The 12,473-nt window shown below is 39.8% G+C and overlaps 1 protein-coding gene across 2 annotated transcripts; it reads left to right on the plus strand.

Annotated features, from left to right (window-relative positions):
- Positions 1–1,390: 1,390 nt before the first annotated feature.
- On the plus strand, positions 1,391–10,418 carry LOC122888062 (T-box transcription factor TBX2b-like). 2 transcript variants are annotated; one of them, XM_044221970.1, is made up of 7 exons: positions 1,391–2,100; positions 2,661–2,928; positions 3,158–3,304; positions 3,625–3,701; positions 3,786–3,949; positions 5,188–5,738; positions 7,606–10,418. In XM_044221970.1, exons 1-7 carry the CDS (start codon positions 1,745–1,747, stop codon positions 7,969–7,971), a joined length of 1,929 nt encoding a protein of 642 aa, XP_044077905.1. In that variant the 5' UTR covers positions 1,391–1,744; the 3' UTR covers positions 7,972–10,418. The 2 variants fall into 2 exon arrangements, with proteins under 2 accessions (XP_044077905.1, XP_044077906.1); XM_044221971.1 differs by having other exon boundaries at positions 5,188–5,610; positions 7,606–7,850.
- Positions 10,419–12,473: the final 2,055 nt, after the last annotated feature.

The following is a 12,473-nucleotide window of genomic DNA, read 5'->3' on the forward strand; positions in this document are numbered from 1 at the left end:
TCACAACTTGCTGAAAGGACATTACGTTTTTCTGAGTTGGCACTGCCGTTTTCTGTTAGGCTACACTAAAGTCTTGCAATATTATTATTGGAATAGCCCTTTGAGTCCTCCCAATAAAAGAAAATCTACATCAGGTCCATCTTTTACAGTAATAGCCTATAACAAAGAAAATCAGTAAAAATGTTTTTAATAACACTTTTTTTTAACTTTATAACTATTAGGCATATTTAATCTAAAATCGATTACAGGGGTATCAAGAAAGCCTGAACTTCATTTGAAATAAAATTTCTGTCTTTTTTCCGAAAAGTTCGAGACTCTACTCAACAAGTAGCCTAACTGATGGATGAATTACTGAAAAACCGTGCACATATCACCCCAACTTAGTTTAATGCTTAATCTTAACAACAATTTAGGGAGATTTAAAACCTCAATAAATACGAAAAAAGAAAAAAAAGAAGCTATTATTCACATCATCCCTGAAGAGCCAAACTGCCCGAAGTTTTATCTCGTAAGTGCTGCTTTCATTTAGATCCTTGGGTTTGAGTGATGTTCATTCTTAACTCAGGTTTTTCTCCTGGTTTACAAAAGCTAAGCAGTGTAGCCTGTAGGCTGCACTGGAAAGAAAACTGGAGCAGGCAACTTGAGGATTTGGAGAGTTGCCTAAATGTGAAGTGACAGGAGAGAGTTCTTGGCTCTTTGTGGGACGTCAGTAAACTGGCGCCAAGTCCGCCTTAATCAACAGATCCATATATTCCCACTTAGTCAAAAGAAGAGATGGATAAGCGAATGGAGTCGGGCGCAGCAGAAGACTCAGCTTTTAAAGTTAATTTCACCATCTGCAAATTTTAGCGTAAAGTGAACTCGGACAGGAGATAACGATTTCCATAAGTTGATTGTTACCTGTATAATAATAATAATAATAATAATAATAATAATAATAATAACAAGAATAATAATATTAAGAAATTTGCCTTTCACGTGTGGACACTTCACACACAATAAACAAGCAAAGAGTAATAAAAAAACTGGGCAGAAAAGATCAGTTTTAAATCTAGATTTAAGATAGAACTGAATAAATAAAATAAGTAATGAATAAAGGCTGTGTTCGGCCATAGTTAAATACTATTAACAACAACAGTACAACTAATAATAGGCCTAATAAATACATAAATGAAATGATTATTTTCATTCTTGATAATTTTATCATTATTAGGACTGCTATAACGTTATAAAAATGAATAGTTAAAATACTTATTTATTATTCATTAATTCCTGCTGTGCTACTTAATCATGTTATCCGGTTATGTCCCTCTAGTCTGAGCGGTTGAAACCACGCCCAGCACTCTGAAGTCTAATTCCGGACACACATTTGGAAGTGGCTCATACCATGTGCCGGAGAGGACAGGCGTGTTATTGTGTAAACGCCATCCCTTTGCCTTTCTCTGTCCTCACTCCATGGTGCCACTGCAGTGGAGCTTTTTTAACAAGCTTTGCGCATGGCCCCAAATGCTCTGACCTCTGCTTGGTGGATCTACCCGCGGATACATTAAGGAACATACTTGCCTTTGCCTCAGTATCTGGAGATTTGTGGAAATGAGCATCCCCTCCTTTGAAATCTTGATCATGCTACAAAACTCACTAACTCTTAAAAAGGTAGTTGCAATTTGGATGTAGACGCCTGCGCGCTTGCAGCAGCAAGTGGCCTGAGACGTTATAGTACCGACCGGTCAGATCTGATGCCCCGATGAGAGATCTCGTTGACACAGCGGCTGCCATGGCTCACCATCCTTTCCAAGCTCATCGACCAGGTGCCTTGCCCTTGTCAGCCTTCTTTACCGCCGCTCAGCCCTCGTTTCTCCCCGCACAGACTTTCCCAGACGTCTCCTCCCTGTCCGAGCCTCTGTCGGAGCAGGCTGCCTCTGACTCGGGGCTGCACGCAGCTCTGGGACGCCGACATCAGCCAGCTCACCCGCGGTCCTGGAAGAGCCTGCAGTCAGAAGAAGGGCTGGATGATGACCCGAAAGTCACACTGGACTCGAAGAATTTATGGAATGAATTTCACAAAAGGGGAACTGAGATGGTTATTACAAAATCAGGAAGGTAGGCTACGTAAACTACAATCCATGAAAGTGTAATTGTGGGACTTAGTTGTGGGTTTGAAATAATTTTATATGGTCCAATATCATATTACTTATTTTTATTATGGGATCAGGTTTTTAGATGTCTTGCAGAAAACTCTCTCTGGCTCTAACTATCTCATAATATCAATGCAAGAGTAATTTTGGAGTGCCAACAGTAGGCTACATACACTATAAAGGTCATTATGTTCATTAATTCACATTTCAGAGATGATGGTTATTGTTAAGAAGCCAATAGCCATACATGAGTCCTTCTTAAAATGTAGGCCTACCTGTACGTCGGGGACCACGGGGGCCCTTTACTTAGTTCCAGATTTCCAGTTCAACCTTACTATAAGTTATAATAAAAATGTTAAATTCCCACTCTGATCAGACTTTCGAATCCTCCAACCTCATCTTTTATATTAACGAAAAAAATATTCCAAAATTACAATAAGAGGCTCCTTGCTTTCAAAAAGTCCATTTTAAAGTTTCTTACATATGAATAGGCTACATACATTTTTCGTTCATTCTCTGCTACAGGAGGATGTTTCCGTCTTTCAAAGTGCGGGTAGACGGGCTGGTTGAAACAGCAAAGTATATCCTGCTGATGGACATTGTCGCTGTTGATAACTGCCGCTACAAGTTTCACAACTCCCGCTGGATGGTGGCTGGAAAAGCTGACCCGGAGATGCCAAAGCGCATGTACATCCACCCAGACAGCCCGGCCAAAGGAGAGCAATGGATGAGCAAGCCCGTTGCTTTTCATAAACTCAAACTCACAAATAATATTTCGGATAAGCACGGATTTGTAAGTAGTAATCATTTAAATTTTAATTGTTGTAGCATCGAGTTGTTATTGATAATTTATAAATTGGCTGCACTTGGTATGATGAAAAATCCCAGAACATGTCAAGATGAGCTCACAGTGACCTTGTTACTTATTTTCCAACATTATTTAACTATATAATAAAAGTCGATTATGTCATTTACTAGCCAACAACATTCATTTTCGACATTCTTTGTCTTTATTTTTCCAGACAATTTTGAATTCAATGCATAAATACCAACCCAGATTTCACATTGTGAGAGCCAACGACATATTGAAGCTTCCATACAGCACCTTCCGGACTTACGTTTTCCCGGAGACGGAGTTCATCGCTGTCACTGCGTATCAGAATGAAAAGGTAGGCAAATCCCCATCCTCCCCCCTCCACACACACACACACACGCGCGCGCGCGCATTATACACGAGATGCAACTGGCAACGATTTTGAAGTGATGTGGATTTTATTTGTATGAAAAATTAGAGTAGACTAAATCTGGCGCCTGGTTTGGGAAACTGAGAGGTGAATTTTAGGGTTATAGGGCCAAAAAAAAGATGCTCTCAAACTTGGTCCTCATTAGTCCCATATGAGCTTTGTGGATACTGATGTTACACTTTTACTCTGAGGTTACATCTATTTTTTCAATGACTAACTTGCTGATTTGTCTTCCTCTCCTTAAGATTACGCAGCTAAAAATCGACAACAATCCTTTTGCCAAAGGATTCAGAGACACTGGAAATGGGAGACGAGAAAAGAGGTATTTGTTTTGCGATCAGAATTCATCATACTATTAAAGGACATACCCGTATATGTAGACCTAATCTCAATTTGTGATCCGCAGGAATAAGCAGTTAACCATTTCTTCGCTGCACGAGAACCAAAGCAAAGCGGACCTGGACTGTGCTGATTCTGATGACTCATGTGAACAACCCAGTACCAGTGAATCGTTTTATTCCCCTGGGGATCTGGTGAGCAGCCCTCTGATGTCCACGCCAACCTGTCAAGGTGGGTTAACTTATACAGTCTATTATGTCCTTAAGCACCCTTTATGGCAATGTTTCTATGAACCCAAATGATTTGATGAATGACTTACCATAATTGCTGTATTCAGGGATTCGGGAGTCTTTTACAACAGGAAATTATCCATCTATCCATTATTATCGTATAAGATTGCAGAATGCAATAGGCCTTTTTCACAGCAGACATATAAACTTGGCACAGACACAGAGTGTCCCAGTAAGTCATGACAGTGAGCCAGCATGTACAATACCAGGGTCCTGAAAGCGGAGAAGCTAAATGGAACTAATTGTCAATTTTATTATTTACACCTGTGCTTTTACTACTGTGACATGTCAAAATGTCCTCTGTGGAAAAAGGCCTTGTTGGCTTTCTGAGGTGTTACCTAAATGTCACTCGAGATTATGTATTCTGAGAATATGAGATGGGTGTTTCAAATATTTTGTCATTATATGTACTAAAGAAATTTGATTTAAAAAACCCTTTTTTTCTACATGCTAGTTTTTTTTTCATTAGCTTTCCACCACATATGGTTTTCATCAGTTAGTAAGTGGACATTGAGTTAAGATTTTTTTGTCCTTTTTTCAAGGTCAAGAATAAACTTTCACTAATATGGTCAAAAACACAATGTGTTTTAAGAGTTCGGCGGGTGAGATGTCCTGATTGAGTCATTCTCTCTCTGCATTGGCATATTTGCCTTTATTGGACAGTTGACAGAGACAAACAACATGGGGAGAAAGAGAGGGGTATGACATGCAACAAATGTCTCTGGCTGGAACTGAACCAGGGGCATTGCGGTTACATGATTTGCATCTTAACCACTCAAGCACTAGGATGGCAGTGACGTGAACTACACAAACATGGAGGGAAGTTGTTCAGATGGAGACCTCAACCAACCAATTTACTGTGTGACTCAATTTGACAAAACAAAAATAGTTTGCTTTAATGAATCAACTGTTAGTTTCTGGGTGTTCATCGAGACAGTGTTCATGTGTGACTAACCCCAAGGCTAGTCACATATAAACACTGTCTCGATGAACACCCAGAAACTAACAGTTGATTCATGCCTCAAGATGTTTGCACAAAGTCATCTCTCTCTCAAGACTCTGTCACCTCTGCCCCCACTGTGTTCTAATAATATACAGTACTAACAAGGCAGACATATGCTCTTTTGACTTTTAACTACAAATACATTTAATGAATATAATGGTTTTTTTTTCCCACAGATGAGAACAATATTGGAAGTGATTCAGATATTGATTTACAAGATGAGGACATTGCTGAAGCCAGCCCTTCCAGAACTAAACATATGTCTACTTTGAGTGAGAAGAGCGAGGAGATACTGTGGAACAAGTCTGCTTTCAGTAAGAGTAACAACAGTCACGACACAACAAAAGAAAGAACAGTGTTTAGAACGTCGGATGATATGTACCTTATGGAGATTGATTCTTCAAAAAAGCACGTGAGCGGAATCAAAGGTGTCCTGCCTATGATGTTACAAATGCAGAGCTCATCATCCCTCGGGGATGGTCACCTTCAGACTTTGGATTTCTCAAGTGCGCTCAGCCAACAGTTTCTTAAGCTCGGGGCACCTTTGCTGTTTCATCCTGGACAGTTGTCAGTGAAGCCAGAGGCGTTTTCCACCACGGGTATGGGACACCTGTTTTCTTCTTTGCCCGGAGTAAATAATCTAGAAAATGGAGGCCTTTCTTCTCAAAGCATCACCTCTCCATCTCCCTTCATGTTTCACCTGTCACAGCACATGCTGGCATCTCAGGTACGCTTCAGCAGGAGCACTGTATTCTAATATCACACATATTTTAACACACTTAGTGAACAGATATAAGATGAGGATGTTGGCTCCTTAAAGGGTCCATGCACTAAGCACATATTTTCTCACAGAAACATCTGCCACCACTCCAAGGGGAAGGGAATTTCATTGCTCCTCAGACTCACACTTAAAAATTATATTGAAGGAGTCTTTACAGAAACAATGCCCTAGTTATTCAGGATAATTTTCAGACCTTGCTATCAACAATTCATTGGGCCTCTTGCTTAGGTGGAAAGCACTTGCGGTGAAAACTGTTTACAGTAAGGTATGTGGATTATCCAGAATAACCCTCTGAACACGAATGAAAATTACATATATTGGGATGGCAGTAGAAATTTCAGAAATCTCTCTAGCACCTCTGGGAAAAAGTAGAAATATCTTTTTGTAACTTGGGTGAACTGACCCTTTAAATTGTACTTAAATCCAACCCAAGCCATAAGAGTGTGCTCTTAATAAGCATGAATGAAATATGTAATTCAAATTCAAGGCAGTATATACACAACTTATGAAAGGCAATTTGTGTATATCTGAGATTTGAGATCTGATCTCGATGGGGAGACGATGATCCGAAAGAGTTCTTGAAGAAATGTCTTTATAGCCCAAAAATGCATAACTCTGCCGCTTGGACTGGATAACAAGGAAAACCGGGATAGAGAAAATTCATCCAGTGTGTTATACTGTAACTCTCCCTTCCTTTGTTGAAGAAAGAGAGAGCCAGATGGCCAGTAAGGTAGGGGCTTGGAGGCTGTATAATGAGAGGCAGATTTGAAGTTCAGATAGAAATCTGCAGGGTCAATCTGTTGCTGCAGTGCAAGCCTCAAATGATTTGACATTTTACAGTCACAGATTGCAAAGCCTCTTGAGGAAAATTTGAGATTTGTGATATTGGGCTATATGAATAAAAAATGACTTGACTTGATTTGAACCAATATTCTAATGCAGGCCAGTGGTCCCCAACCTAAGAGATTAATTTTAGGAGTTGCAAGATGATCACCAGGGTAGGAAAATAATAAAAAACAAAAATCTGCTACACAAAATTCTGCTTATATTCCTGACTTTTCTCTAATCTTAGAAGGTAAAATCACTCCTCCGCTGATCTGCTCACAACTCGTAGACACACAACCTGTGACGAGGGGACACAAATGGCTTCACATGAAGCGTTCACAAGCAGTTTGAGCAGAAGTCACTGTGCTCTTGTTATTATCATTTAAATTGGTGTAGTAAAGTGCAGATTTCTTCTGTCTACTTAAAATTTACACTCTCTTGGCTCCCAAACAGTTCTCTCATACCATTTCTGTAAATTTTCCCGAAGAGTGAAAATTGGCCTCTTGATTGCTTACTATCTTGTTTTTCTCTGAAAAGCAATTACTGTGTGCAAACAACAGTATAAATATAAAACATGAATAATGCACCCTCAGAATAAGCCCGTATGAAACTGTTATACATAACTTGAAGACCCACAGTAGGCTGGTCAGTGTCACTGTAAAGTAAGTGTTAAATACTTGGCTACTCTTGTTGCTTGATAGGATTAGATCAATATTCCTTATTGACATCATTTGCTAACACCTTGGAATTCCACTATAAAATCAGTATAAACTCAATCAAATCACAGATATATGCATGGCATTGTAACTTGTAATTGTTTTTGTTTGTTTAATGCCACAGTGTCAATACCTAATATTTATGTGTCAATACCTAATATTTAATAAACTAATGTAATATTTTTATTTTACAAGGCTGTACATTAAAATGTAGGAAGATTAGAAAATCCATGATGTAGTAGGAAAATTAACTATTTTATTTTTTCATACAGGGAATCTCACCCTTTGGAGGATTGTTCTCCTATCCATACCGCTACATGGCAGCACCAGCTACAATTGCTCCAGCTCTCCCCACCAGTTTTGCAACCTCTACGCTGGCTAGAAACCACTGTTTCCGCAGCTCTCGGTCATGGTTGCGATTCAGCCCTTATCAGATCCCCACCTCTGTCACCTCAAGCCAAAACCTGCTTACATCCAGATTGCTTGGCAGTTCAAACTTACAGTCTGAGCTGTCCAAATCAGGGAGCAGAGAGTCAAGTCCAGTGTCTGACAATCACAGCCACAAAACCAAGCCCAAGCAGAAGACTGCTCCACCGAAAAACATTGTTGAGGGTTCCATTAATGCAAAACATACATAATGCAGTTAGAGGACTTGATGAATGACTTCACCACAATAGACTCTCCAATATGTTGATGTCGATTTTCATCCTACACGTGGTGGATACTGGATAATGGACACGCAAGTTTATGAAGTTGCACATAATAATCACCTAAAATAACTATTTTGCTAGAAACTGCATGTGTTTCTGGTATTTAACTTGTCATCATAACATCAGTAAACCTGCCTAATAACCACTGATTTGGTGAGTTGCAGTTCACAAGACACCTACACATATACACCGATCAGCCATAACATTATGACCACTGACAGGTGAAGTGAATAACACTGATAATCTCGTTAGCATGGCACTTGTCAGTGGGTGGGATATAATAGGCAGCAAGTGAAAATTTTCTCCTCAAAGTTGATGTGTTAGAAGTAGGAAAAATGGGCAAGCGTAAGGATTTGTGCGACTTTGACAAGGGCCAAATTGTGATGGCTAGACAACTGGGTCAGAACCTCTCCAAAACTGCAGCTCTTGTGGGGTGTTCCCGGTCTGCAGTGGTCAGTACCTATTGAAAGTGGTCCAAGGAAGGAAAAGCGATGAACCGGCGACAGGGTCATGAACGGCCAAGGCTCACTGATGCTCGTGGGGAGTGAAGTGTGGTCCGATCCAACAGATGAGCTACTGTAACTCAAATTGCTGAAAAAGTTCATGCTGGTTTTGATAGAAAGGTGTCAGAACACACAGTGCATCGCAGTTTGTTGCGTATGGGGCTGCATAGCCGCAGACCAGTCAGGGTGCGCATGCTGACCCCTGTCCACTACCGAAAGCGCCTACAATGGGCATGTGAGCATCAAAACTGGACCACGGAGCAATGGAAGAAGGTGGCCTGGTCTGATGAATCATGTTTTCTTTTACAGCACATGGATGGCCGGGTGCGTGTGCATCGCTTACCTGGGGAACAAATGGCACCAGGATGCACTATGGGAAGAAAGCAAGCCTGCAGAGGCAGTGTGATGCTTTGGGCAATGATCTGCTGGGAAACCGTGGGTCCTGCCATTCATGTGGATGTTACTTTGACACGTACCACCTACCTAAGCATTGTTGCAGACCATGTACATCGTTTCATGGAAACAGTATTCTCTGATGGCATTGGCCTCTTCAGCAGGATAATGCGGCCTGCCACAAAGCTAAAATGGTTCAGGAATGGTTTGAGGAACACAACAATGAGTTCAAAGTGTTGACTTGGCCTCTAAATTCCCCAGACTTCAATCCAATTGAGCATCTGTGGGATGTAATGGACAAACAAGTCCAATCCATAGAGGCCTCAACTCGCAACCGGACTTAAAGGATTTGCTGCAAACGTCTTGGTGCCAGATATCACAGCACACCTTCAGAGGTCTAGTGGAGTCCATGCCTCGACGGGTCAGGGCTGTTTTGGCAGCCAAAGGGGTACCTACACAATATTAGGCAGGTGGTTATAATGTTATGGCTGATCGGTGTATGTTAACACTAGGCTTAATTATATTTACTATATTTCAGTGTGAAGCAGGTTCTAACTACATGTTAGAATATAGTAATTTCAATGTGTTTGAAACAATGGTTATATGTAACGTAGAAAACATTTTCACTTCTTCAACCAAATTTAGCTCAGGTTTAACTTAGACATCGGGGTGTCTTGATTTGCAAAAATACAAAATCAGTGCCTAGTGGATGTTCTATAGTAATAAAAAACAATTAAAATAAAAGATGTTCATTGGAATTCCTTTATGGAAAAACGAGCTATTCAAAACTCAATGCCTAAAGTGGAATGCAATAATGTGCTTTAAATATGAATAAAACAATCAAAGTTTTTATTGCTTTATTCTGTATGATGGTGTAAATATTTTGTTCTTGTCACTTTAGTTTTCACATACTGTATAAAACATGACTAGTCAAAGCCTTTTGAGACTGAATACTGTAAATGATCACTGTTAAACCTGCCATTGAGATATGAGGAAATTGTATACCACCTGTTCAGTTTCACATTCTGTTGTTGTACCAAAGCCACACCGTTGACTTGGAGGGAAAACTCAGGATTCTTTTTTTTTAACCAGCACTTAAGAAAAATTATTCAGGTAAGCTGTTTTTGTGTTTCGTTTTTTCTTCACAACCTAAATAAAGAAGTTCACTTTTCATACAGTTGTCTTAATATGTTTAGAATATATAGTATTGCTGATGATACATTGCACATTAAATATCCAGATGTCTGTTGTCAGAAACAGGTCAGATATCACATTACCTCTGATGTCTCCCCACAAGATACATCTAAAACAAAAAAGTCTAATCTACAGTTTGGCTTCCAAGATAATTTGTGATTGATTTCTCCACACTAACCCAACCAACTATAGTGCATTATCATTGATTGTTTAGAACAGAGGAAATACAAGTTCCAGACACTGACTGCTTAGCCTTTGTCTTTCTTTAGAACAATTTAGTTTTGTGTTCACTTTTCCTTTGTAAAAATAAAAAGGAATGGGATTTTATTTTGTTTTTATTAATTAATTTTTCACGGTTTAGCTAGTGAATTCATACCTCAAGCATCTACACACCTTTTTGTACACACACTCCAACAAAGCCCTGCAAGATATACTCTAGTGCTTTATTATATATATATATATATAGTTAGTTAGTTAGTTTCAGTGTTTTGTAAAGCTGCTCTACATTGCACTCTAAAACATACCTTAAAAAACTTGCCTACGTGCTGTGTTCAACACTGTTTTTAGACTCCAGAATTGGTAACTGCCTGCTGTTATATGTCTCAGGAGTTGGACTTGAAGAGCTGGATTCAGTTCTTACTGGATGTTAGGCATTATCCTTTAAATTAATTTAACTTAAGCCCTTGTGGCTGTTCTTTTCTGGTCTATCCTTAATTCTCCATGTTGGTTTCCTTGGCCTTGGTTGCCTAACCCTAACCCTAACCACATTACTCTCTCTTGGCATCTTCCTGCCACTCCAAAGGCATTGACAGTCAAATGCATTGTAAGGCAAAGAGGGCTATGAACCTTATGATCTTAATTCTGAAGTGATGGTTTTGGATAGCAATCTTAGAATACATCTTGGCACTGCTGTTCCATCTCTCTCCATGAACCAAGAATGACCATGTTTTTTAAACTGGCAAATTGATAGAAGAGATTCCCACACACTTAGATCTATGTAGTGTTACACTTTATTTTAAGCTTTTGCTCCATCAGAGCATATATGATTCAGCAATGGACAGGCAGGTAAAAATAACCAATCCCATTCTAATCATTGGCAGTATGCAATACACCTGCGCACACCCTGGTGGTAGAAGCTCCACCTCTTGGGAATTTTAAGTACTGAATGGCATACTGTGAGGCATACAAATGAAAGCCATGCTACTACTACTACTACTACTACTATAAAATACAAAAAAGGGGTGGAGCACACAGTGAATATAGAAAAATACAACATATATAATAGTACTATTTAACAATTTCATCACATAGTAAATGGAGCTTTGAGAGGGATTGGGCTTGATTATACATCATGTATGTGCTGATGAAAGTCTGATGAACCTTGAAATAAAGTTAAACACTGTATAGATCTAAGTGTGCGGAAATCTCTTCTATCAGTTTCAGACTCATTGATGCCTCCAGCACCTTAGCAAAGATTTAGCCGGGTGGAGCGGTGGTCATCCTGCATTAAACTGGCAAATTAAAAAATGTGACCTGCCCTTGGCCATAGCAATGGTGGTTGGGCAATAAAGGTGAATGAGAGAGTCTGTGTTCCTGTGCACTTCATTCCATATGCATGAGTGCAGCTGACTGCTTGCTAGGGCAATTCCCAAAACACCTCTGCTTGTGACAGCAAAGCTACACTTGCGTCCCATTGCTCTTACACCTCCTCAAGCTGCACCAAAAAATACTTTCTTGAAATACATAAATTACATATTGACTCATATAGTCTATATACAATGTTTTGAATAGGGCACACAAAGAAGCGCTGAGTGTCTTAGAGGTGGAATAAGGAAATGTGAAGCGGCTACAGTATGCCTCTCGCCTCTCGTATGAAAGAAAACATACTGCCCATTTTAGCTACATGAGCTCTTTGGCATTGTTCACTTAACTAACAGTGGTTCACACATATTAAGAGCTGACAGGATAAAATTGTTGAGGGAGAAAAAGGACTCCCTGATAAGCTTCGCAGGGAGAGTAATGAAACTCTGCTGTGGACTGCAGAGCATTAGAGGGTAGTGGTACATTGTGACAAAAGGTCATGTCACTTTTGGATATAGAGGCTATAGGCCACTCATGCAAACAAATGTAGATAGCTGCATATGTATGCAAAAGAGATGGTTCACACAATATTTACTCTTGGACAGAGGCCAAAGTTCATCATGGCACATTATCACAACGGATACTGCAGAGTAAATTCTCTGTGGTCATCATTCAGGCTGTCACACACTAAGTAATAAAAGGCAGCTAGTTTTCCTGATGATGTCATCTGTCTGCCTGACAGCAGCAGGGATGTGGCAC

This window comes from Siniperca chuatsi, linkage group LG14 (assembly GCF_020085105.1).
Source record: "Siniperca chuatsi isolate FFG_IHB_CAS linkage group LG14, ASM2008510v1, whole genome shotgun sequence".
Taxonomy (NCBI): Eukaryota; Metazoa; Chordata; class Actinopteri; order Centrarchiformes; family Sinipercidae; genus Siniperca; species Siniperca chuatsi.